This window comes from Haliotis asinina, chromosome 6 (assembly GCF_037392515.1).
Source record: "Haliotis asinina isolate JCU_RB_2024 chromosome 6, JCU_Hal_asi_v2, whole genome shotgun sequence".
Classification (NCBI taxonomy): Eukaryota; Metazoa; Mollusca; class Gastropoda; order Lepetellida; family Haliotidae; genus Haliotis; species Haliotis asinina.
In genome coordinates this window covers 60,309,187-60,336,744 of record NC_090285.1, presented here as the reverse complement: position 1 = coordinate 60,336,744, position 27,558 = coordinate 60,309,187, and the positions used below count along the sequence as shown (strand labels likewise).

At 39.3% G+C, this 27,558-nt stretch overlaps 1 protein-coding gene across 1 annotated transcript; it reads right to left on the bottom strand.

Moving 5' to 3' along the window:
- Positions 1 to 511: 511 nt before the first annotated feature.
- LOC137287984 (tyrosine-protein phosphatase 10D-like) lies at positions 512 to 25,639 on the bottom strand. The gene is made up of 26 exons (XM_067820349.1): positions 25,492 to 25,639; positions 17,729 to 17,869; positions 16,527 to 16,811; positions 15,823 to 16,104; positions 15,058 to 15,230; positions 14,579 to 14,780; positions 14,106 to 14,276; positions 13,304 to 13,435; positions 12,705 to 12,844; positions 11,626 to 11,736; positions 10,956 to 11,019; positions 10,492 to 10,653; positions 9,687 to 9,809; positions 8,742 to 8,841; positions 8,463 to 8,530; positions 8,160 to 8,268; positions 7,817 to 7,888; positions 7,516 to 7,597; positions 7,244 to 7,334; positions 6,928 to 7,010; positions 5,103 to 5,237; positions 4,201 to 4,326; positions 3,829 to 3,980; positions 3,029 to 3,173; positions 2,388 to 2,523; positions 512 to 1,702 (listed from the first exon to the last, which is right to left on the bottom strand). Exons 1-26 carry the CDS (start codon positions 25,637 to 25,639, stop codon positions 1,641 to 1,643), a joined length of 3,495 nt encoding a protein of 1,164 aa, XP_067676450.1. The 3' UTR covers positions 512 to 1,640.
- Between the last annotated feature and the right edge of the window lie 1,919 nt (positions 25,640 to 27,558).

Genomic DNA, 27,558 nt, shown 5'->3' with positions numbered 1-27,558 from the left:
TAACATTATCCTTCGAGATATACTATTATAATAGCATGATTGTTTTGGGAGCTACATCATTATGGCATCATCAGAATATGTTGTGACACTACTGTAATTGGATATACCGTAACATTACTGTATATCAGCATACTTGGATATGTATAATTTCCGTTCTGAAATGTTTCGTGGCATTTCTATCTTGGGACATACTGTTAACGTTGCATTATTCTCACTGGTTTCAACAGAGCGTCTGACTCATAACTGTTGGGATTTATTGTTACTTTGGTGTGTTTGAATAAATTGTCCTTCGTACTGTAATCGTCCCCTCGTCTACTGCGGTTTTACTGAATGGTATACTTGTTATTCAACTGATAAAAGGTTTTCGCGTTGCATTGAACAATTTCGGTTATGTGGTTGCGTATCAAGTACGTTATGGTGTCCCCAGACCATGGAATATATTCTTAGATTCCCACTGAAGCGGTTCCAGGCAGCATCGCACCTTGACAGAATAAATGTAGTAGTAAAGTAGTTCATGTCATAGTATTTATTATTTACAAATCCGAATACGAAATAAGATCATGAAGTTCAATAGCACCTAAATTATTAACAATCAAAATAGTAATTAATCTTTTAAAACTAATTGTCGTTGTCATTGTAACTATTGTCATTACTTACAGCAGTAGTATTTCACACTATGAGAAAACACGCAATACAAAACGTTTTTGACGTATTCACACAAAAAATTATTCAAATAGGATTTATATTATATTTCTTTGGGACTACTTGCGGTAATACTTTATTGCTGGAAATACTACTGCCCCGTAGGCCGCTAAGACTCATGCACTCTTTTGATCGACCGGTGGAGGTTGTGTGCATGGAAATCACTGACACATTTCTTCGTAATCAATACTCTAGGGTCTCCGGGAAATAGCAGTGGTGGAATATACATATTTAATATCAAAACGGGTATTTCAAAAATGAGACACAAATATATTATTTACTCTAATTCGATTCTTTATCGTGCTTCAAAGCAAAACTGCACATTAAAATGATATAAACTGATGTGAAGACGAACAGGAAGGTCTTCACCACCAAGAAAACACTTTCCATATACCTAACTTCTGAGAAAAGTCTTAAAAATTCATTTGTCGAAATTTACCAAATCTAATTTCCCTTTAAGCTAACTTATCTAATGACCTTCCAGATGATTTTATATGTTTATCATGCCATTTAAAGCATGCATAGAGCCAGGTTAGCCCTCATCATACTGTGGACTTTATTACTTATAATTCTGTAATGATTACTTCCTAATGTAGCAACTGGTTTTACCGAATTCTTCATGAATATTGCCATATCTTGAAGCCAGAGGTTGTATAAGTTCGTCTCATTTGTAATATGAGCATAAAATTGATTCTGACTTGAATATTTATGTCCTGTGTGGCCTTATTAAACACAATAGGTAATACATATTTTCAACACATGGAGACAACTATGTAACAGACCGCGTGAACAATATATTAATAGATCCCGTGTTAGAATAATTTGTGGAAGAAACAAAGACACAGTTGAACTAGTGACAGCAATCTTTGGTTTTCTGTTCTGTGGTAGCGTTTCTCTACCAACATGGCTGCACGAATGTCCTGTGTGTAGGGGGCCCCCTAGAGCACGGTGGTTGGTTGCCCGGAGCTGACGTTCATGTAAAGGTCTTCGGTGTCAAGGTCTGCAACAGTCATAAATACATTAATTCAGCCTATACACCACTCTAGCAGGTATTTATTAGTATTTGCAGTCTCAACTCTCTGGGGAACATGCAACTTTTATAGCCACTAGGCGCACCAAGTTATTTCAGTTTTCCCGTCCTTACGAGGTACCCATTCATTGCTGGGTAGACTGGGACACATATCCACAATATTTGGTCCAAGATTTACTCCACGTTACTGTACCCGCAACTAAGTGTTTGCAAGTATTCATGTGGCCACCATCTGGTCATATACCAACGGATTCGTGGGTTCTTTCAAGAGCACACTGTTGTGTAGTGTACACCAGCGGTTGTGAAATCACTGGAAAAGTCTGCACACAAAGTTTACTCCCAAGTCTTTTACACCCGGTCACTAGCTGACTCGATCCCTGCTCATTAAACTCACTGGATCACCAGCCTGGTGCCTAGGATAGCTCGCTCATCAGGCACCTAACTATTCATTAATATACAGTCACTGATTTAAACATTATTTAATACGTTTTCATTATGGTGTCGAAATAACTGGGTTGTCTCTTAGTAATTCTGGTGTATACATTGCGTAAGTTACAGTTGAAGGGGTTATGACACTTGTAATATGATGGTTATTCAGAAAGTTATTGTTAATCAGCAAAACATGATCTTCTATTTTTCACAGCAGTACACTAACCATATGCCTGGTTGGCATAGACATTCTCTTCTAGATCGTTGCCGTAGTTCTGGTAGATATTTTCTCTCTGTGCTATTTCCTGTTTCTTCTTGGTGATCATTTCCTTGATAGTGTCGTGGATAAATATGTACTGTTTCTGAAAATATATTGAAGAATGGACCAGTGAATCATGTACATTAGATTACAAAATCAGTGGAACCCTACATACCTAGATTTTAAATGGATTGCAGCGTTCACAACTTCAGCTGACATGTGAGCAGCAATTCAAAATTTGACAAATGTATTGACCGATGCAGATGTCCGACTTATACTTGCGATACCCTTGTTTTCACACAGTCAAGAGTTTCCATGTGGATATTTTACCTGTCTCTGCATTTTTTTTCAACGTGTGCCACCCGTGGGTTAGCATATGCTTACCTCATTGTGAACACCGGGTATAACACTCTAAGTACTAGTTCATGATGTAGTCAGAATCTGACAAGTCACATTGTTTTAACAGAGATCTTTTGCGTCTGTTCTATAATTCCAACGGACACATACCTTTCCTATGGACTGTTCGACCTAATATGATGATTTGTTTTTGTATGGCAACATGAAAGGATTCATCTCTGTCCCCGTGGATTGAATCATTCTCTCATTACCTCAGTCTGGACCATGTAGGACCTGTTTTCCCTCATCTTCATCACGAAATCAAATACGTCCAACTCTTTGTCAAAGTTCTCCTCGTCTATCGCCTGCTGGAATACATCCAGAGAGATGTACGTCCCTGTCCGCCCGACGCCAGCGCTGCACAGAACATGGGCATACGTGTATCGCAATACGATGTTGTCTTCAACAATATGATCAGAGGTATATGTAGAAAGACTGAGTCCCAAGTGAACATGGTGTTTTGCATACTATTCTTTGAACTACGGTCGTACGAAAGAAAGCAACATATTATCATTGAGTTATTTATGAAATGGTGACTGTTTCAAATCAACAAAGAGAAATATGCAAACGAACACTGACAACATTTAATTTTCCAAATATGGTGTCATCTGACTCTTTATGATCCTTTTCTCAATGACCCAGATTAATTCTGAATTGAAAAGACGAAATCGAATCAGTTTGAAGAGCTTGTGCGAAGCACAATACACAAACTTCACGTGCATAAAACACTATATATTTGCGCCTCAGTGGAATTTTGACATTCCTGTTTGCGTGCCGATACATCTGGACGTTCATGGTTATTGTGTTGATACATATAATATAAATATACACGACGGTGAGATTCTTTTGTTCTGACAAAATCATTCTTTCAAACTGTTAATAATAATGCCAGTTTCTTGGGTGCAGGAGGTACACCTAACCAGCTTCGGTGAAACTTTTCTTAACAGAACAATGCACGTGTTCACAGACCTATACAAAACCTTCCCAAAACAGTATGATAGGTGAAAGTTACCTGCAGTGCACACAGACAGGGCCTTTGTCCGTGGGCGTTACAGTCATTCGAACATCTCTGACAAAGCTGATGACGTCATCGGGGGTGAGATTAGCACCAAAGTCCTGCCACCCTGGGAGGAAATAATGACGGACCTTCCGACTTTCATTCCTCTAGATAACAGGAAATCACACGATCAGAGGTTTCACTTGGTTCAATGATCCTCTGTACTGCATCCCCAAGCTCTGCTTGAATACTGCTACGTCCTGATAACTAGATTGGTTTTACCAGTAATGTTGTGCTGCATACCACAGTTCCAATACACCCTTTGGTATAGATTTGAGACTAATCTCAATGAACATTGAAAAGTTCTACAACAAATTCAAGACTTACGTTCGTGATCTGGAAGATTTTGATGATGTATTTGTTGAGTGGTGAGTAGTTTATCATCTCTACAATGATATCTCCAAGTTGCACTGGCTCGTTCATGGCCTTTGGCCAATACATGTCAACCTTGGGCTGCAAGATAAACACTTTTCAAATTCCTATGCAAGGTTGCTGTATGTATAACGCGTTTCTTACAATAAACACCTATTTGATTAAGATATAATCCAAGACGCTCTACTGCAGGCAACATCCGCGTGATACTTATGTATCAAAGATTTGTCTCACAGTAAATAGTTCTCTGCGGTTAAATAATATATAAAAAAACTTTTTTTCGACCACAAAGAATAGTATGAAGAACAAACAGTTTATTTCATTAAGGTACTCTATCCAGGTGGCACTCGTGCCGTTAATATGCATAATGTGTCAATTTACATTTCACTGGTTTTTCTCTTGGATCAATGACAGTCATTATAACATAAGTAACATTTACCAGTAACAGTCTGTTGTAGGTTTTACAACCTAAGCGAGTTGAAAAGTACAAGAACCGAACCTCTGCACAATCACCAAAAACACTGCGTCACTTTAATTAGGTCCATTGTGTTGAATTACATTTATGAAACATCCATATATCACAGTTTGTCGCCAGGCCTTGCAAAGTACAGTCTCAGGTTACATAAACATCTTGGCAAAATAGATAGAATAAATAGAAACAGTGGTTGAATAATACAAATAGTAAGGTATAAAGCACAACTAAGATCCTTGGAACAAACACGTTTCAATCGAATTACCATCCCTCATTTTCAATTTATCCACCATCAACATGAGTGTCTACGTTATTTTTTAGTGCATTGTAGATGGTTTCGTGTCAGTGAATTCTGATGACATGATAAGATATTTCTGCTAATCACCTTGCCCCTCTCCTGCAGGTCAGACAGCATGATAATGATGCTGACTTCCTGTTCCCATATCATCCGCCAGAAGTCTGACACAGTTCCAGTCATAGGGCCCTGGGTGGCGATGTACTCGCGTGGAGAGTTCTTACCCTGTTGACAGTCAACAATACACACAACTCTATAACTTGTCAGTACCCTAAAGATTATTGTAAACAGTTTAAGTGAGTGCAAATTGGTGTCATATTGATGATTTTGTTTGTAAGTTCATTACATGTCACTGTACGAAATACCGCACTTAACAGGGGATATCAAAAAGGGTTGAACCGCGCCTTGAAAAAGCAAGATTTTGGAATTCATACTGCTTTATTTTTCAACATAGTCCCCTTCCAACTTCACACACGTCTCCCATCTGGTTTGCCAATTGCTGATTCCTGATCTGAAGAACTCCACATCTTGGTCCCCTAAAAGAACCTCCACAGCAGGGATAAGTTCATCATCATCCTGAAATTTCTGGCCCCGGATGTGTTTTTTCAGTCGAGGAAAGAGGTGGAAGTCGCTAGGGGTTAGGTCTGGTGAATAGGGAGGGTGAGGTAAAATTTCGTACTCGCACTCGCGCGCAGTTTCCATTGCAGCTCGACTGATGTGGGCTGGCGTATTGTCCTGGTGAAGAAGAATCCCTCGCCGGATCTTTCCTCGCCGCATCTCTTCCATGGACTGGCCTGCCTGCTTCAGAAGGTTAGCATAGTACCTTCCATTCAATGTCGTACCATGAGTCAAGTAGCCGATGTGGATAACACCTTTACTGTCCCCCAAATTGTTGCCAAAACCTTCTGTGGGCGCCTGGTCGATTTGAACTTCTTTGTCTTTGGAGAGGTGACATGTTTCCATTCCATTGACTCCTGCTTGCTCTCAGGGTCATAATGATGTTTCATCATAGGTTAAAATTCTAAAGTGAATATCTTCTGGGTTAGCATGGTAACGAGTCAGCATCGCGCCACTGATGTTGACCCGAGAAAGCGTCATGTCATCAGAAAGCATTCTTGGGTATCATCTTGCACACACCTTGGACATGTGGAGATTGTCATGGAGTATGCTGTGAATGGATCCATATGAGAGCCCGGTTGCATCTTCTAACTCGTGCAGAGTGATACGACGATTTCCCATCACTAGTTGATGCACAGTGTCAGTGTTTGTTTGGGTGGTACTGGTTGAGGGTCGTACTGGACAGGGGTCATCATCTAAGGTCTCTCTTCCTCGCTGAAATTCTTTCACCCAACGTTTATTGGTTGCAGCAGAAAGGGAAGACTCCTTGCAAACAGCAGTGAGTCGCTCTTTAACCTGCTTGGCCGTGTTGCCCTCCAGGACAAGAAACTTTATTACTGCTCTATATTTGATCTTGTCCATTTTTCACATTCACTAGGGGGTATATCTCTTCTCCAAGGCACTGACATTGAAGAAATGCATCCAGCTATGTGATCCTACCGGGAATATGTAGCTAGGACACTAATATACGTTAGGTGCCCTGCCCATTACTATTTGTCAAGTATAAATATGCAAGGCTCAAAACCTTTTGATATCCCCTCGTATGAATCCTCGTATGTGGCGCGTAAATATGGCGGGGCAGGCAAACTGGTGGTCGAGGGTTTTTGAGGTCCCACCCCATGGGGTGATAACTACACACAGTCAGCACAATCACCATCCGATGTCCTATTTTAGTTTTTCTTCACTGAAAACAGGGGGAACTCGCGACCATCAGTTTGCATCATGAAACATGACTAATCCCAACAAAAACAAATTTATTTTACGATTTTGACAATATCGGAAAGGAGAGTTGAATTACCGGTATATAATTAGCGTTGATGTAATCTGCATTGTCCTCATCGTCATCAGACAAAGACCGGAGCTTCACTCGTGTGTGATCAACTGAATGAGCAACACATTGGGAGATTTCATCAGAGGTAATATGGCAAGTAGTCAAATCCATTCACGTCAGACAAAGATTAGTGCGTCAAAGATTTTTTTATAATAGTCATTACAGGCAGATAATGTCGGCGTATTGGATAGTGCAGTTAGGTAACAAGCATTCTCATAATGCAAGCATTTTTGCTGGAATACTGACTATTGTTCTGACACATTTGAAGTACATGGAGACGTACATGGAAGAATGTTGACATATCTGTTCCTGAGTTTGTTGCCATCCGTTTCTGATGCTTTGCATGCATGTTTTGGACTTAATGCACATATATCCTTAAAGAGAAAAAACCCCATGTATAACAAATAAGAATAAATATCAATACGGCAACATATATACAGGCACAGATTTCTATATATGAAACTTTTGGCTTTAAAAAAAGCACTTATTCATCTGTTTTTTATATATATATATATTTAAAAGTATAATACCAGTATAGTACCAAGAGATACTTGCCTCAAATTCTTTAGAGAACTCTAGATTTGAATCTCTATGCATAGCATCTACATGACTCTCAAACTCTGAAATCTTGACGGGCCTGAATAAACAAAGAATATGCAAAACATAAGCGACAAAAACATTTTTTGGTTTCTACATTAACATTTAATTTATGTTTCAAATAGACGTGACTGTTAACATCACATGTGACTGTATTACTCAGTGTTTACTCATTATTTTATAGGCACCCAAGAGCATTGATGTTATCGTTGTGTACTGTCAGTCATCGGATCCGTTGATGCCAAGACTGATTTCTTACCTTTTCCTAGCAACACGATCCTCAGTGTTATTTTCCTCTGTCGACAAGTGTTTTTCACATTCCTGTGTCTGTCTGAAAACCACGAAAACCGTGAACATGAAAGTAATGTGACTTGTGAGCAGCCTTTTCTTTCATTATGTCGTTTTTTGGATGGTCCGCTGATAATATTTAAAAACACCCGACATTGCACCCGTTCCTGCTTAAAGTCTAAGCACAACCGACTCCATTAACATCCCAATAATACACACATGCTTACTGAACATTCAGTAAGCGTCAAAGAAACGTCAAAGAAACAACTCATTCTATGATGAACTTGAGACATAAATCTGCTTAGAAACATTACCTTCTACGTCTGATGAACCATATAAGCAGAAAGATGACAGTGACACACACAACGGCCGCAGCAGCTGCACCAATGATTAATCCGACATCGGGAGAAACTGGGTTCTGAACTTACGTCAGAAGGGCAAAAAACGAAACGATAAATCTCGACTACATACAAGGAATGTAAAGTAAATATAAAGTGGCATGTCATCGGGGACAAAATAAACACACTTTGTGACATATGGGTGAAGGTCTCAACGATTGGAAAATAATGTTTTTATAGTCCTGGGTGACTGTTTGAAAATACGTAGATGTGAGGTACCTCTTGTTTTGACCTCTACTGGTGGTCCCTCAGCGCAAGCTGCTTCAGTACAGGCGAAGGCCGTTATGCTACAACAGTCCGACGGTGGATTGTGAGGATCATACTATTTGACGGAAGTATTAGTTGCATGAAGCCACTGACATCAATATATCTGTATTTCAACATTGGCATAACATGAATATGAAATCATAAAATGAATATGGTATTGTAATGATTTGAAATATTATCGATCACTGGTTTCAGACACATGATAACATTTAGGAAATTGGTACAGCTTACCTTAAAGTGCTGCCCTCTGGTAGCGGACCATTGCAGAAGCGTGGGGACGGATCAGAAGGACATTGTTCTTCACCAACGGTGTATTTAAAGTGTATTTTATCTGTAAATTACGATGCGTATGCATGTTCAAAAGGTGAAAGTCACAAACCTAGTCATCATCGTGTACAGAAACTACTGCAACCTTTCACACGTGAAGGAATCATACTCAGTCTGCTCTGTCGAGGACTAGGGAAATACTAGGACAACCGAAGCAGTGTTTGTTCCTCGCATATATTAACATGTGTTTCAAAATCCAGCATGGTAATTGAAAATGTGGTCAAGCTGTCAGTACCTGGTACTGTACTAAGTCTGTAAACATAAACTGGGAATAAAAACATAAAAAATGTTGTTTTTTTAAAAGCTCAAGTTCTGTCATTTCTGGTGAATATATTTATCTCATCAAACTATGATATGCATGTATAACAGTAATAATTTACTGTCGGGCACTGGAGGTCAGTGGTAGAGTTTTCTCTTAACACTAACACATGATGATAGATGTAATACTCAGGTACGGCGTCAGTCGACGTCAGTTGAAACATTGAAATAAGTCTCTGTGTGTGCGTGCGTGCGTGCGTGCGTGCGTGCGTGCGTGTGTGTGTGTGCGTGCGTGTCCACGATAGTAGTGCCAGCAGTACAACAAATAATAACACTTGGTTGTAGGTCTTGTGCTGTTTGGGAATGTGTTTGTTCTATAATAGTGCTCTTGAAAGAAAAGTAACACGCTTTTTGCCGTTCTGTCAAAACAATATTACAATGTGATTGTGTTTGATGTCGAAATATTTTACCAAACTGCTTTAAAGTCCCCAATGAACAGTTGGGGTATAAATTCATGTTAATCTATTGTAACCCCTACAGTCTCATGAAAGTTAGCATGTAAATTATTGAGAAACGGATCGTTTTCACTACCAGTGAGTCCGGCATCCCAGTCATCCGGCGTTGTACGGTACTGTTCCAGGAAACCACCTGTCTTTGATGTGTGCCAGTTTGTGTAAGTATCATAGAAAAACTCTGCTGCCGCCCGTCGCTTTCCTGCAAACCACAATGCCATGGGACATTCAATGTCCATGTCACGACGATACTTTTTCCGCAACGTAGATAGAAGGGTAGACACTAACTGAGTAATGCTGATGATCAAAGCATACGAATAATTTGCAACATTTTCTACTACTGATGCAAGCAGGAGAGTATTGAAAATAAGAAAATATCAATTCATTGGTCTCTTCTATTTCTATTAAAGTTAAAAAAATCAGGGATAAAGGACCTGACTAGTTAAGCATCAGTGAACAACTTAACCACGTGAGATCACCAACCTTTATCTCTGCTTAACGTTATTGTTGATAGTGAGATAAAAGTTGGCCTGAACGCGCATTTAACCATGTTGTGGTATATGCTGGTAAGAGTTATTTTGAAGGAAACATAAAAACACCAATATTCACAGTGACAAACCGTGTGCCTTTAGCCCACATTCCCTAACCTTTGTAGACTAACATTTTCATTAAACCGTTATGTCACCCCCCAAAACTCGCGTGTCAATTGTTTTTTGTAAGTACTACCATACTGTGAGTAATACCAGAAATAGTACTAATAATATTTTCCTATCTGTGTATTCATCAACATGACGTCTGAAAATGAAATTTCAATGTGATAAAATCAGTATGTATATACTAAGCACCAAAGGAAACAGGGCAAAATATAGGAATAATTCACGCACTTGCTGCGTCACACGGTGGATTCACACAGATGAGAAGTCCAGTGACGGTCACCTTCCCGTTCTTATCATCGTGAAGGCATCTGCCACATATGCTCAGCGTGACGCTAGTCAGTGACTCTGGTGACGTTGGTGCACTCACTGAATCATCACCGATGTCTGGGGCTGCACATTTAATTAATGATTGGAGTAAGGTAAAATTAAGTATAATCAGCTCCGACCATAATAAATGTTACATGGAAGAACATTCTAATAGACAGAAGATTCCTTCAACTTTCAGCTTGAATTCAAATAGCATATGGATAGCCTGGGATGAGTAACATTATTATCAAAACAGTCAGAACCCTACAATTAAACCATCACTCAACCTCTACAATTCTCCCATTCACAGAAAAGGGAGGCCACACACCTCAGAGTTAATTTCTTTTACCACTTGTACATGTAACTGTCAATAGCAACACACTCACGTCCTGCCCCTATATAACGATTTAGAGTGGACTGCGCACCAGGAAAGGTATTGCGGAGGAAAACCTTAAAAAAACAACACATATCAAACGTTTTGCTTGTACTCCAGCACAGCATAAACATGTTCTGTGAAGATCAGTCATGACATCTTAAACATATACCACAGGACAATCTATCAACACAGTAAGGTAGGACTTTAAAAACAAATATTAATAGTGAGTAGCGTTTGAGTAGGTATAACGGATAAACACCATTTTGCAACAGTTCCGTAGTTTCTAAGTTCCAAAGTTTCTATTTTTGAAAAGTGACCTGCCTTTGCATGTGTTTGTGACAATGGTGGAACACGATATCCGCACCGTTCCTCCAGGGCCTTGTTTTATCACTATTATAGTAATTCATAAACACATTCTCATGACGCAGTCACATTAATGTAATCAACAGTTTGTGGATAATGGAATAGGTTGCTTCAATTTAAAATAAACTGGAGAAATACATTTTGGTGAAGTCTACGAGCACGGGTTCCGTGCGGGCAAACCTAGAATATTATCCTGGTGAATTTGGCGGGCCTAAAGGGACACAACTCTGCACAGAGAATTTCGTCCAATCGTTCCCTCGGAGTGTAATGATGCCGATGTAAAAGCAATGCTATCACCGGACACAAAGTATACTTACCGTGAAACTATATGAAAACTGCGGCGTGACTTCAACTTTTTGCACCCATTTACAGTCCTTGCTATTGTCATATGTCATGTTCCCTCTCTTTGCGTTACTCCCTGATGTTTGCTAATCAAGGAAGCAATAACATGAAATCATATTTATCAGAAAAGAATAGTTGCTAAAATACCACAAGACAGCCAAACGTCCTAGTGCCACAGCCTGAATGTTTTCATCACCTAATTAGGACTTAATATATAGGATGTCTTGTACTCATGTCTCTATCACCTGAAGAAGGGGCAAGAAGTAGCCCAGAAACGTCGTGTTAGACAATAAAAAGACGTTGTCATCAATATACTCGTCTTAATATATTCAGCAACTTCTAAATGCCTCTCAAGAATCCCAATACAACAATGACGCAGACAAATGAAAACTAATGCCAATTAAAAACGCTGTTCCAATCAAGGTTTGGACAACAAAGGCAACCATCTTGCGCCGATGATCAGGAGATACTATGTACTAATTAGGAGATACTAAGTCCTAATTAGGAGATAGGAACATCAGGCTGTGGCATTAGGACGCTTCCGTAGCATACACGGTATGTGAGAATGTACGGAATTAAAATTGCAGTAGAGGATCATGGTACGAATCTTAGGCATACGAAGATTTCATTGTTGAATGTGGCGGGTTATTTCAACCTGAGCGTCTTTCGTATTGGCAGTAAATTGTCTTTCATACCTCATTATATGTCGATAACTGTCTTAATCAGGAATCACCCGTGCCGGTATTGTGTGAAGGGTTTTGAGAATCAGACTCTGGTTATGTCAAATTTTCATTTCTTTCTCATACACAATGTATATACGTCAGACATTTCTGCTATTGTAGACACAACGATGCACGAAATGTACCGAAAGGTAAAAAAACCGTCCTAATATTTTAAATGACATTTAAGTACCAATGGAGTATTTGAACCTATTTTTTAAACAAAATATACACCAGAAGTCTGAGGAAAACATGATTCGTGCCCAATAAAGTATTGCTTGAGATTGTGGTTTGAAGTGGTTTTGTTTGTGGAAGGGGAAGCAATACCGAATTACGTTTGAGTCGTAGATCAAAGTTGAACTTATGATTCGGCCGTTTCTTCCGTCTTTCTGTTTAGGACACTCCCAGGAGAGCTGTATCATGTTGTAAACGTCTGAGATATTTGTTATATTGTACTGGACGACTTCGGTTGGCGCTGAAAGAAAGAAGATTCAAATGAATTATATCATATAGCATAACTTCATAATATCTGCAGATCTTGGACAAAACTACAATAATCAAGCAGTTTCTGCTCATGCTCAATGAACTCAGCTCGTTCAGCTTTCACTATTGTGGTCGTAAGTCACTAAGGTAACCATAGTGCAGTGTTAATGAATGGGAGGTAAGGTTAACCTTAGTATCAGGCTGCTTTGTAAAAGTGAGTCTTGTAGATCCATATCCGTACAGTTCAATACAACATATCGCTGTTATGATCTCTACAGCATTTGATTCGGTAGGATTCATCTAGAAATGTGCATTACAATATGCTGGGTATGATCAGGTGTTTGGAACAAATGGCCTTGGATTCAGATGGTTTCTGATTAACGTGAATGTGTGTGTGATAATAATTATAGCTCTGTGTTGGGAATGCCCATGTCTGTATGCAACGACGCACCCGACTCTCCAGTCTTCACTTCTCCAGACGGGACGTTTTCAGATCCCCCTTTCTTCGTGAATGCCCAAATGAAGAACTTATATTGCCAGAAACTTGACAGATTGTTCACGGTATACATGGTTTGGTGATAACCTAAAGAAAAAGATTGAGACCATTTATATGCGGCATGATAGTGTTTAATAATGCGCCTTGATTGTTATCCCTTACAGTTTTGAACTGTCACAGTTAAAATAGTTTTACAGGCAGTAATCAAAGTGATAGTGTTGGCTTGTTATTAAACGTAACATTCTAGCAATATGGTGGCGATCTATAAATAAGACAGTCTGGACAAGACAATCCAGCCATTAACAACAAGACCAGCGATCTACGCAAATGGAATGAGATGACATGTGTGAACCAAGTCAGTGAGCTAGAACACCCGATCCCATTTGTCGCCTCCTGCGACAAGCATGGACTAGTGAAGACTTTCTAATTTTAATCTAATCCGGATTCTAATTCTTATTCTAATCCGGATATTCACAGGTAGGTAAACGATAGTAGATGATATTCAGATAGTAGATGATATTAAGATAGTGGATGATATTAAGATAGTGGATGATATTCACCAACGACTTTGGAATACTAAATAATTATAAGTACCAGTCAGGATGTTTCATGGCCTTTATTTCAATTTTAATTAACAACTATTTTAAATGTTTGGGGCAAGGTAACGAATAAGCATTACGTTTATCCTGAGTACCAGAGATATACATGTTATATACATTTACAGACACGCATACTGCAGTTCAGCCAGAAGACCTACCGGTTATTACTGCGGAGTCAATGTAGTCATAGTCGGAAGTGTTTTCATTTTTCTCGTACACACTGATGTTGTACTCAGTACCTCCAGGCCGTGGTATCGGTGGTTTCCATGTTACCGTGATAGTGCTGGAGGTTGTACTGTTCACTGTAAAGGCGGTAGGTTTACCGGCAGCTGCAATATCGAATATAGAAGCACCAACAGCATTTCCTACCACCAAACAACTTCTACAATATAGGCAATGGTAGTCATGTAAGAAAATTTAAACTATAGTAAGAAATTCCACGATATTTCACCAAGAGATATCTCTTTGTATGTGAGCCAAATAAATTCAAAGCATGTATGCACCATTGTTTATATGCGTGTACATAAAAGTTGTGGGAAATACAGCTGTGAGAGGATGGCCTGTGGTATTTTCTTCAGGGTTTTAAATATAACATCAGAGGAAAAGGTTGTTAATGGGAAGAAATAGTTACCTTCTTCTTCGGTTAATACTTGTAACCGTCTCTCGATCCCTCTTCCTTCCTGATTATAAGCTGCTACCGTGACATCATACTCAGTGTCTGGAAGGAGTCCTGTGACCGTGTAATTCACTTCATAGGTGGAATTGTTGATGTCAGATTGAGATATAGGGACGTGGGTTGTGTGTTCACAGTGTTCACCAGCCTCCATCGAAGCCTTGAGAAAAGTCAAACCATTGAACGTAAATGTTAAAGTAGGAGATGCACGATGTCTTCCAAATTGCACAAGTTTATGAGATATCAGTTTAGAATGAGTTCAATTTTACGCCGTTTTAGCAATATTCCAGCAATATCACTGACAAGAAAAATATTAGTTTAGAATTATGGGTGTATGATAATAATGAACGAATTTGGAACAGATCACAGTCGTCGTCCACAGTAACACTTTGTCGGGTTTGCTCCTGCAATGCAACAAAACTTCATTTACAACATACATTTTCTTTGCATTCCGTACAGTTGAAAACGATCCGCTGTTTACAGGTTCCGTTAAACACCTCCAGGTGGTATTGGAAGAGGTCACCATTGGTTTTGTTTGGCCGTTTCCAAAACACTTCTACAGTACGTGAGGTTCGTGCACTGGTTTTAAAACCCTCCACAGGATCGGCCTCTGAAATAAATTGTGGATTTAAATGGATTGAGGAGGGGAAGAGGTTAGTATCTTTGACATGTGGAAAGAAAGGGCATGCTCCTCTGTACGTCAAACGTGGTAACATGTTTGTGACACGAAAGGCTGGCGCTACTGGAAGCTTGATAATTACAACCGGACGGCGTGTAATTGTGAAATTGTAATACTAATTGTTTAGGTAGTATGACTGATTCCCAACATTTCTTGCCTGAATGTTCTAGTCGCAAATTCCACATGTTACATCAGTGAAGTCCAGGGTCTGACATACTGTTCCAATGTATGGATCAACGAAATAAGTCTTCCTGTAATGACTGAAGCTGGTTGTTCTCTAACGTATAATTGTCATAACAACACAGAAAAGAAACGAAAAAAGAAAGAGACAAAAGAAGCAATCGACAGCTATCATCATTTCGAGTCACACATGACACCACACTCTGCCAATAGATATATAAATGGTGTCACCAATTCTTACAAATTATGCGCCATTAATTGTAACGATAGAAACGGGAAATTAAATGAATCAAATTACAGTTGTAATGGCCGGATGTAGAACGGCCTCGAGATAACTACTTACGTGATGCCCTGACTAGAACAGTTTGAGTGTACGGGACACTTTGTTGTTGATTACTGAGCGTTGTTATCGACAGGTTATACTGGTAGTTGGGCACAACTCCTCTGAAAGTCGTATTCGTGGCGGGTGCAGTGACGTCATTGGTTTGGTTGTAGCTCGTATCGGTTATCCCCTGTAGCTGGACCAGGTAGGAGTCGACATCACCGTCAGCCTTGAGGAAGTCAATCATTATGTCCGGGGCTGTGAGGTTGGTCTTGTCGCCTAGCCCATTCACGGTGTCGGGTGCTGATAAGAACCAACAAAGCGCATCGACTACAGTCCGTTTGGCTCAAAAACGGACCTAACGGATTATACAGAGAGATTACATGTGAATGACACTTAAAACTGATGTGTAAAACGAACAACGGTAGTATGAAGTCGGGAACTTGGAGCTACTCGGCATTTGTCATGCATTCGTAGTCGACATACTGTCATTATTTACGTTTTGATTCCAGTACCAAATATTGCTTATTATCCCATCCAAAATATCATCAACAATACATATATAACTACTGAGTGACATTTTGTAGACGAGTATTTCACTTTTCAAGTTTGATTTTATTGCAGTTGCGATTGTAATACGTCTATGATCAAATGAAAGTGGTTATCCGTCAGAAATTGTCCCTGTTGAAATGCAATTGTTAAATGTTCAATTCCGTTCTACGCACTCATTACTGTAGGTTTAGCTGAAACGGCAGTGGTCTTCTCGTCCTTTCCTTGCATGTATATGATCATTGTCTCCACAGATACATTGTATACCCTCCCCGGCGTCAGGTCTGTGATGGTTGTGTTCTTGTAGTCTTTCCCCACAGTGAAATTATTACGGGTGTTGCTGCTTATCACGGACACTTCATATCCGGTAACTACGGAGTCAGACGGTGATGTCCAGGTTATTGTCATCGTGGTAGTGTTGTCCACTTTGACATCGACAGACATGGGTTTAAGCTCGTCGACTGAAATAAGGAAACAGATTCTTGTAACTACTGACATCAGATAGATATATATCATCATTACAAATTCATTCATGATACTATACTACTAGATATTTGTATAGCGCCGATATCCAGTTGGTACAACTGCTCGAGGGAGCTTTGTTTTTCCCTCGATCATTGGATGTCCATCACAATGGCACATAGTATTTTCAATCTCAACTCCCTGGGGTCATACAACTCTTGCAGCCTACCGGGCGCACCAAGTTCATGTGGCTTTCCCATCCTTACGATGTACCCATTCACAGCTGGGTGGACTGGGACACATAGTCACAGTACTTTGTCCATGTTTACTGCACGTTGCTGTGCCCGCAACTCGGTGTTTGCATGTATTCGTGTGGTCATATATCAACGGATTCGTGGGCTCTTTTAAGTGCGCAGTGTTGTGTACTGCACAGTAGCGGTTCTGACAACACTGAAATAGTCTGCACACAAAGTTGACTCCAAGGTTTTTACACCCGGCCACGGGTGGCCTCGATCCCGGCACCTCCAAACTCGATGGTTTACTAGCCTGGCGCCTTAGACAGCTCGCCCACCGCGAGAACCCGCTTGGCCATTACCGATCCTGTTTAGGGCATACTTATATATGTTTTTATTGAACAAGACTAGTATATTTTCTGTTCAGCAGATGTCGACTTTATCCTGCTTAAAAGTAGATTTGGGACGCTGCTTTACAATTATGTGTAACTTTTCAAAACTAATATATTCTGTTCACTTAGTCAAAATGTTACTTTAAAGAACAAGTGCAATATATTTGCAACTTTTCAATATAAAATGACATCCTCGCAACACATGTATAAAAATGAAAGCACACTACGTATTTAATAGAAACCACAGACAGTAACAATGAATAACAATGAATAAGGTTTGTAATTCCTTACTGCTGACACAGGTGGCGTCCCTTCTGTAGAAACCCTGATCACACCGACATCTACCGACCTGACAGGTGGCGTTAGCATCAATACATGTGTCATTCTCTGTGCACGTTTGGTTGTAGTCGACCTCTGGAATAAATGATGTGACTGTTGGGATACATCATCTGTAGAAAGGTACTGTCTTTAAAACACATTAAGTACACAGAATTTTAGCACCCAGCCATGTCTACGACAGTACTATGTAATGTATGTCAGCAGATATTAGGGAGTTTCTTGCAGTGTCCGTTTGATATGGCAGAACAAACCTTGGAAGAATATACAACCTCTCAGTCGACTAATAGGATCGGGTAGTTTCGCTGATTTTGTTGTTGGAGGTCATCGATTCCTAATTGCTTAAGTCGATGCTGATAATGTTAATCACTGCATTGTCTGGTCCAGATTGAATTATATACAGACCGGCATCACATCGATGGAATATTGCTATTACACCAACAAAATACACTTCTCTATTGTTTTGCCTGATCATTTATGTACACATTATCATGCTATTGTTTCTCTTTTAAATCATAGGTAACTAAAGCAAACGAGGGATTGGGTAGAAATATGTTCATTGTCTCCGGACAATAAATCCAATAACTTATATGCAATGCATTCGATGTGTTAAATGCATGAAAAAATTCTCTACTTATTAAAGTATCGTTTCGAATGACAGTACGGTAGTATCAACCGATAGTATAGCGAACCCAAAATAAATAGATCATTTAAGCAATATAATCATATATTAACAAGATAGCTTGATAGTATCAACTGTCAGTTCACCTGATGAAGAGATTTGTAGCAATCCCGAAACGTTGTGTGGAAAAGATTAAAAAAGACTAATCCACAAAATACCTTGGTGGTCTATAACAACGTCTACATGCCACTAAAATGTCATACGTCGTCCACAATAATGTTAATCACATACTTGTTCTGTAACTGTCACTGATGGCAGGTAAATTTTGAGGTCTTTTCATTCGGGTGATTGTTCGCACCAGAGAGACTTCATAGACCGTTCCCTGTTCAAGACCGACAAAAGTGAAGGTCTTTTGATCAGTGCTGTTGGTATGCACCACCGCGCCACTCGCTGTTATGTTTAAGTGATACATATCAGTATAATTGGTAGCCTCGATAGCAGCCCATGTGACGGTGATGTTGTTGGTCCCCAAGACTCTCGAATAGGTTTTTGGTGTTAAAGATGTATCTGGAAAAAGACGAACAAATACAGATATAGAGGAACAAGAAGACCTTCCTTCCCTATCTGAACTGCGTGGTGGATTATAGGGAGAAAACAATTTTCAAGCTTTCAATATAAGTATTGTATATATAATGAGTGAGTGAGTGAGTTAATATTTAACGTCACATCGGCAATATCTCAGCCATATCGTGACGAGAACATTTAATACTGAAATGAGGTATATATATCTATTATAAAACCTGTCAACGAAGGACAGTAAAACAACTAGAATATCACAGATGAGAATATAAAACTAGTAACTATACCTAAAACAATTTATCTATAGAGGACAATACAAGATACAAATGGGCTATAGATCGCTAACAACTGAAGGTAGATCACCATACTAGGGACCATGGGGACTTACAGTACCTTTGCTACCTGCATGGACCCTAGCTGGATTTACATCATCCCCTCAGCCGTCAGCAATTTGGGAAATCTAGCCATGCAAATAAAACGACACTTATGCAACGATTAAAAACGTGAAAGTTTGAATTTACTTTGAATGTTTGTGGACTTACGTACCCTCTCAGGGGGACAATAGTTTTACAGTACTTCAACCCCCTTTGAGGACACAGCCACTAACAAGCACAGTTACCAATTGTATTATTAAAAAGATCCTTCAGAGTTTGTGAATGAAAATACTGATCCCTTGTGATGGAATACTCAACACAGTCAAGCAGGATATGCTTGACTGTGATTCTTCCATCACAAGGGATACAAAACGGAGGATCCTCACCTTTAAGCAAATATTTATGTGTATATCTTGCGTGGCCAATACGACATCGTCGCATGATGACCTCCTCAAATTTGGACTGACAACCCAAGTAGGTGTAGCCAATATACGGTTTTATTTCATGTAATTTATTAATACCTATTTGAGTGTCCCACTTCTTCTGCATCAGATCACGGATATACGTTCTAATGCAAGCTTTGTAATCTGAATATGGAAGAAGATGTGGTGTCACAGATTTGTTGAGTGCTGCCTTGGCAGCAAGATCAGCCATCACATTCCCAGAAATACCTACGTGACTGGGTAACCAACAAAAGACGATGTCGTATTGGCCAGTAGCAAGAGTATTATACAGTTCAATAATTTCTATTAAAAGTGGATGTTTACAAGAAAGATTTTTAATAGCCTGAAGGCAAGAAAGAGACTCGGAATATATTATATACTGTTTACGTTTCGGGTGTCTTTGAATATATTTGAGAGCTGTTAATATGGCGTTAGCTTCTGCTGTAAAAATAGAACTATTATCTGGTAATCTAGAAGATATTGTTCTGGATCCAATGACAGTAGCGCAAGCAACTGCACCACCATGCTTGGACCCATCTGTAAATAAGGATTTGTAATTGTTATATGTATGTTTCAGTTGATTATATTCTTGTTTATGCTGTAATTCATTCGTTTCTGATTTTTTAAATGTAGTTAATGTTAGGTCAACATGTGGTCTAACCAACTGCCAAGGGGGAGAGGAAAGAAGACGGAAATGAGCTATATTGTCCAGTTCAATACCAGCAGCAGCAATTAACGGCTTTATTCTGAGCCCAAGAGGTGGAACAAGAGAAGACTTTTTGCTATACAAATCCTCATAAAGAGGATTGAAGACACAGTTATATGCAGGGTTAGATTCGTTACAGTATAGTTTTGTGATATATTGTAAAGATTATTTAATACGGCGTTGTGCAAGAGATGGTTCATCGGCCTCAACGTAAAGACTGTCAATAGGTGAAGTTCTGAAGGACCCAAGACAAAGTCTTAGACCTTGGTGATGGACAGGATCAAGAAGTTTAAGATTGCTTTTGCAGGCTCCACCATAGACGATGGAGCCATAATCAAGTTTAGAACGAACGAGTGATCGATATAGATGGAGAAGGGTAGCTTGATCCCCTCCCCACCTAGAATTTGTAACCACTTTCAACAAGTCAAGTGCTTTCAGGCATTTAGTTTTAAGAGATTTAATATGTGGTAAAAAGTTAAATGTGAATCAAAGATTAGACCCAAGAATTTGGCTTGCTTCACAACTTTAAAGGGCGTCCCATCTAGAGACAGTTCAGGGTTTTTATGTGGTTTGTATTTACGACAAAAATGTATGCAGTTAGTTTTCGATTTTGAAAATTTAAAGCCGTTTTCAAGACACCATTTATTTATTTTGTTTAAACATAACTGCAATTGCCGTTCAATGGTATGCATATTTTTACCACGACAAGAAATATTAAAATCATCCACAAATAAGGATCCATCAATTGAATCGTTTAAAACTTTTGATAAACTGTTGATCTTGATGCTAAAAAGAGTGACAGACAAAATACTGCCTTGTGGAACACCCTGATCCTGATTGTAATGATCAGACAGGGTAGAACCCACACGGACCTGGAATTGTCTGTCGTTTAAAAAGTTGGCAATAAATTGAGGCAAACGACCTCGCAAACCAAAGTCATGTAAATCCTTCAAAATACCATGTTTCCAGGTTGTGTCATATGCTTTTTCAAGATCAAAAAAGATAGACACAGCATGTTGTTTATTAATTAGTGCGTTTTTCACAAATGGTTCCAGTCGCACTAAGTGATAGACAGTACTTTTGTTTTTACGGAAACCACACTGTATATCTGTGATAAGATTATTAGTTTCCAAGTACCAAACTAGTCGATTATTTATCATGCGTTCCATGGTCTTGCAAACACAGCTAGTCAGTGAAATAGGTCGATAATTGGACGGATCCGTATGATCACGTCCAGGTTTAGGTATTGGTACTACTATGGCGTCACCCCATGATGGAGGAAAGTTACCCGATGTCCAAATATCATCAAAAATATTGAGAAGAGTTTCTAGGCAGGATTCTGGTAAGTGCTTCAGGAGTTGATAATGTATGTTGTCAGCTCCTGTAGCAGTGTCATGAGCTTGATCAAGAGCAGTATGGAGTTCATGAATAGAAAATGTTTCATTATAATCTTCCCCATGATCAGAATTGAAATTAATAGTTTTCTTTTCTTCTTGTTTTTGATATTGCTGGAATTTTGGAACATAATTTGAAGAGGAAGAGTGTTTAGCAAGGGTTTCACCTAGTTTATTAGCAATATCTGATTTATCAGTAAGCAATTGATCTCCATGTTTAAGATGATGGACAGTAGATTTAGTACCTTTACCTTTGATTTTCTGGACCATGTTCCATACCTTGGACATGGGTGTCCGAGAATTTATTTTGGACACATAATTTTGCCAAGATTGGCGTTTGTTTTGTTTAAAAGTACGCCGTGCTTTAGCATTTAAAATTTTAAATTTATTTAAATTATGCACCATAGGATGGCGACGGAAATAATGTTCTGCTTTTGTCCTTGCCTTCCTAGCTTGTTTGCACTCATCGTTGAACCATGGTTTTCTTATGTGTGGAACTACAGAGGAATTTGGTATACACTCATCAGCTATGGAATTCAGTTCATCAGAAAAAGATTTAATAGCATCAGAAACGTCAATAAAACGTTCGGGTTTAAGTTTTTCAGCACACAGTGTTTCATATAAAGCCCAGTTAGCCTTTTTAAAATTCCGCCTTGATGATGGAGGAACATCAGATGGAGTTACAGCTTTTAATATAGTAGGAAAATGGTCACTTCCACACAGGTCATCGTGGACTGACCATTCGAATTCATTTAATAGTTCTGAATTTGTGACTGACAAGTCGAGAGCAGAATAAGTCCCTGTACCAGGGTGTAAATATCTGTTGGAACCATCATTATAAATACATAAGTCATTGTCGGAACAAAAGTCCTCCAACAACTTACCTTTAGTGTTTGTATTTACACCACCCCAGAGTGGGTTGTGGCCATTTAAATCTCCCATTATAATACAGGGCTTTGGGAGTTGGTCATATAGAGCTTGGAGATCGGTTTTAGCAAACGTCGAAGACGGCGAAATATAAAGAGAGCATAGCGTAAATGCTACATGTAAAGTAATTCTCACAGCAACAGCCTGCATATTAGTATTAAGTGAAACAGGGCTTTGAATAACGTTTTGTCTCACTAGAATGGATGATCCTCCAGTGGGTCTGTCACCAGGTGAAAAACAATGATATGCATTAAAATGACGAAGGTCAAATGTATCTGTTTGTTTTAAATATGTCTCTTGGAGACATATCGCTGAAGGTGTAAAATCTTGGACTAATAGCCGTAATTCATGTAAATTAGTCCTCAATCCTCTGCAGTTCCACTGTACAATATTATTGGAATAAACTATCTTTTGGGGGGATTTATTGGGGATCTACCCCGCACTCTTTTGGAGGGCGACAAGCTATGTGCCCTAGAATGGACGTTTTCAGAAACGTCCATGTCTTCAAGTGACCCATATTTATTAAACAACTGAATCTTGTTTTGTGACCCTTTCGGGGTTCTGCCACTTAGTTTTTACAAAGGATCTGGCCTTTTAGGTTTAGTTTTAACGGTTTCCGAAGATTTTGGAGTTGACTGAGAAGATGCCTCATGATCAGATGATGCTACTGATTGGATTTGGGACGAATGTGACTCTGGCGTTTGGGTAGATATTGTAGGTGAAGTAATCAGAGGAGCTTCTGATGTAATCCACGTCAAGTCAGTTTGACAGCTTGTGGTTGATTTTGTAATCCTTGCTTCTGACGGTGTTTTAGTTATAGAAGCATAGCTTTCTTTAGGTTCAGAACTTTGGACCAGTTTTTTGGCATCTGCAAAACTAATGTTTCGGGTGAATTTTAGTTTGTTGATCTCCATGTGAAACTTCCAGACAGGACATTCTTTAGAAAAGGATGAATGGGCACCAGTGCAGTTTGTACATTTCTTAACGTTACTGTCACAATCTTCTGTTGTATGTGTCTTTTCACCACAGTGAGCACAAACAACAGACAATGTGCAGTTATTAACCCCATGGCCGAACTTTTGGCATTTGAAACATCGAAGAGGGTTTGGAATGTACATTTCAACCTGGATGTTACAGTATCCTGCTTTCAGTGATTTTGGAACATTTGGAGAAGAGAAAGAAAACAAATATGTGTTTGTGTTGACAGTAGCATCATTTATACGGGTTGTAAAACGTTTGACAAAAAGGACACCTTGCTCCCTTATCTCTGAGGCGATGTCAAGTTCTGACATGTCAGCAAACAACGTTCACGGTCCCTGACAATTCCTTTGCTCGTGTTAAGTGTTTTGTGAGCCGAGATCGTAACTGGAATGCCGACAAAAGATTTTGTGCTCATAAGATTAGTGGCTTGCTGTCTTTTTACCTTAGCTACGGCAAAAGGATTCAACTTTAAAGGGGTCTTGTCAATAGTCTCAACAACAAGAAAACGTGGCCAGTAATCAATTGAGTTGGGCAGTCTGTGGTCAGTTTCAACGGGATCAGTATCAAGTTGACGTTTGCTCTTTTTTTTGAGGGGTTTCGTAAGCCGTGTTTAGTTAGTTAGATTTCATCATCTGAGCTCCCCACCCACCACGGAGTATCACAAGGACAGTGCTAAACGCAAGTGGGTCTCCGACTTGCAGCACCAAGGATACTCAGATGATATACTCTAATGGAAGAATTATGAATAACTAATCCACCAGATTGGCCCATGAGCCACCGCCTTTTGGGCATAAGACTCTAGGCAAAATTCAAATACAAATTATCATATTGCAAAATCCAAATAATGTCACTGTAATAATAAGGCCAAGTCCGAAAATCAAACAATTCCAAATAAAATTTGTGCATTGACATATATATAGTCCATACACAGGGCTTGGCATGACCAGCCGATTGGTTGAACCGGGCCCATTCAACCACCCGTCTAGGTGAAGTAAGGGTCGAAGGGGTATGTTGGGCAAAGGGAACACGATTACAGGCCCCCAGTGCCCTCAACCCCCAGACTCCCGTCCTCCACCGACACAGGGCCGCAACCCACGGCAAACGGGTTGGTGGACCAAATATCCCCCCGGGTCCACAACGGGGGTGTCGGCGAGCTCTTCGCGTTACCCAGCACCCACCACGAGGAGGTGGCTCGCCACGGGTGCCATATAATGAGTGCAGTCAATGTAAGTGTTGTATATATGATGAATGTAGTCAGTGTAAGTGTTGTACATATGAGTGTAGTCAATGTAAGTGTTGTATATATAATGAATGTAGTCAATGTGAGTGTTGTATATATACTGAGTGTAGTCAATGTAAGTGTTGTATATATAATGAATGTAGTCAATGTAAGTGTTGTACATATAATGAGTGTAGTCAGTGTAAGTGTTGTATATATAATGAGTGTAGCAAATGCAAAACATCAGTGCATTAAGTGGTAAATATCAACCAAAGCAATGGTTCAAGAATCTGCCTTTAGTATAGACGACATACATATTTTAAGTTATATATCGTTAAGTTTGAATTGTGTCTAAACGTCCCAGTTCTTATTTTGTAGACTTTTCAATCCTCTACTGATTGTGAATAAACATGTAGATATCTGCTGGTGGAAAAGAATTATGCGTGCGTGTATCAATTTATTCCTGTACTTACAACTGATACAGGCGTGACCGTCATGGTATCTGCCATCAACACACAGACACTTGGAGACAAGGGAGTTGCAGGAGATGGTCCCATTATGGTCATCGCATGCAACGTTGGTGGTGCAGTTATCCCCATAGTTTGGCTCTGAAGCATACATTGTCAGCCGTTAGTCACACGGCATGCCGACTGATGGTGAACGCGTGTACACCTATATGGCATATATATTATGTAAATCTGCCTACATTGTAAGATGAATGTCGACAGACAGAATGACAGTCAATCTGTGCATGCTGCTATCACTTTGTAACTAAATGTAAAAGTTGGTTTTGTTTTCACTGATTTTTTAAAAACATAACCTCCATTTTTAACCACATGTGATGATCAGTGAACGTATAAGTGCCAACTCACAAAGGACATGAAACAAGTGGTGAACAGAATGCGATACTGACATGAGTCACATCATTTTAGAAGAAAAGTATCAATATAATTTGTACATACTGTTACTTACAAAGTGCGTAAGTATTAAGCAAGTGACTATGGTGCCGTACTATTCTAGCAAGATCCCAGCAAAACAGCGTCATCAGGAATGGGCTTCACAAATTTGGATCTATGTGGGTAATTGCACCCGGGTCTTCGGAATGATGTTCAAATGTTTTATGTTCAACTATTCCTCGGTCAGAAATCTCTGACAAACTGAATTAGAAAAGGACAGTGCCTGGTATTTAACATATATACTGTAGGTCTAATTCCTTTAGAACAAAATTAGTCTCAGTATGTACGGGATATTTAGATCTCAAATGATATCGCATATGGTTGCAAGGTATTCTCTGTGACGCGTGTACAGTTAGACTTGGCTAGAGCGGCTAAAAACTTCTATCACCCTGCACATCTATCATCAACTGTGTATATGTCAGTGTTATGTCTACCTAAACCTCACACTTTATCTTATTTGAAACGAACTCGTAAGTGAAGGTCTCTGAACTGTCACAAAATCGTTCGCTCGCACGAAGCATGTTCAGATGTGTCACAAAACATGTGAACGGACGGTTTTGTTGTTAGTCTTACTGATAACCCAAAGATAGTTCCCCTGCAAAGGGAAAAACTTAAGAAGGGACATTTCTGTATTTTATACTCAACCCTCCCATATATTCCCGACAGGAGGAAGCTCATATTTCATGACACCACAAAGCAGTCGGTACAACGTTTTTACAGCCGATTAAATATATAACGGTTCATGTTCCAAGCAACAGGTCGCAGCTATTTTGAGACGAGGGGAAGGTTGAGTAAGGGATGTGAGAAAGATTGTCTTAAACGGTACGGGCTCTGTCGAACCCCTACTATACAAATTTGAAGTACCATAAGACCATAGCTCGCCTATTCAGTAATAAATCACATGTGAGAAACCCTTTGCGTTATCTATCAAATCCGGGATTTATCAGCAGTGAAGTATTCACTGACCATATCACCTCAGTAAGTTAGCATTATTTCTGTTTTAGAGATGAAAACTCAACAACGTAAAACATACTCGCAAAACCTTCTACGGGGATGTTGTTATTTGACAGTGTTGAGACTGCCTCGAGCAGTATATATTATCATGTACCTTTGACATGCTTAAGGAATTATATAATTCTTTGCTGACCTCTTTTTAATCATAAGACAACACATTATAAATATTTATTTTTTCGGACCAACCACCCAAATTCGAAAAATGCAGATATTCCTTTAATACCCGAGTGTGACAATGAGCTGCTCCTTTGGTGGTAAACACATAGATTATTATAGTTTCTGTTCAAATGAATAATAAGTGACATGGCATAAACACTGACTTGACATGTAAATACAATCATGAAAATGGTAACAAATGAATTAAAGTGCTATATATGTATGACAGTGAGAAACGAATCGACTAAAGATTATTGTGATCAAGTAGTATCATAAAATACATGTAATCATTTGGTATAAATGGCCACGCTCACATAAATAGGTGACGTTATGTTTGTAGAAGTCTTGAGAGCATATGTTTTGCCGAATATAATGGTTTATTACTCGCCCAGATGCTGCAATGTAATATGTTTA

What these genes read in the sequence shown, in the direction of transcription:
- LOC137287984 (XM_067820349.1), bottom strand. Translation starts at nt 25,639, where the DNA reads ATGTATGCTTCAGAGCCAAACTATGGGGATAACTGCACCACCAACGTT. An exon ending in GGACGCCACCTGTGTCAGCA is followed by an intron (nt 16,812 to 17,728) that starts GTAAGGAATTAC and finishes TCCTTATTTCAG; the next exon opens with TCGACGAGCTTAAACCCATG. An exon ending in CCTGTCTGTGTGCACTGCAG is followed by an intron (nt 3,174 to 3,828) that starts GTAACTTTCACC and finishes TGTTCTGTGCAG; the next exon opens with CGCTGGCGTCGGGCGGACAG.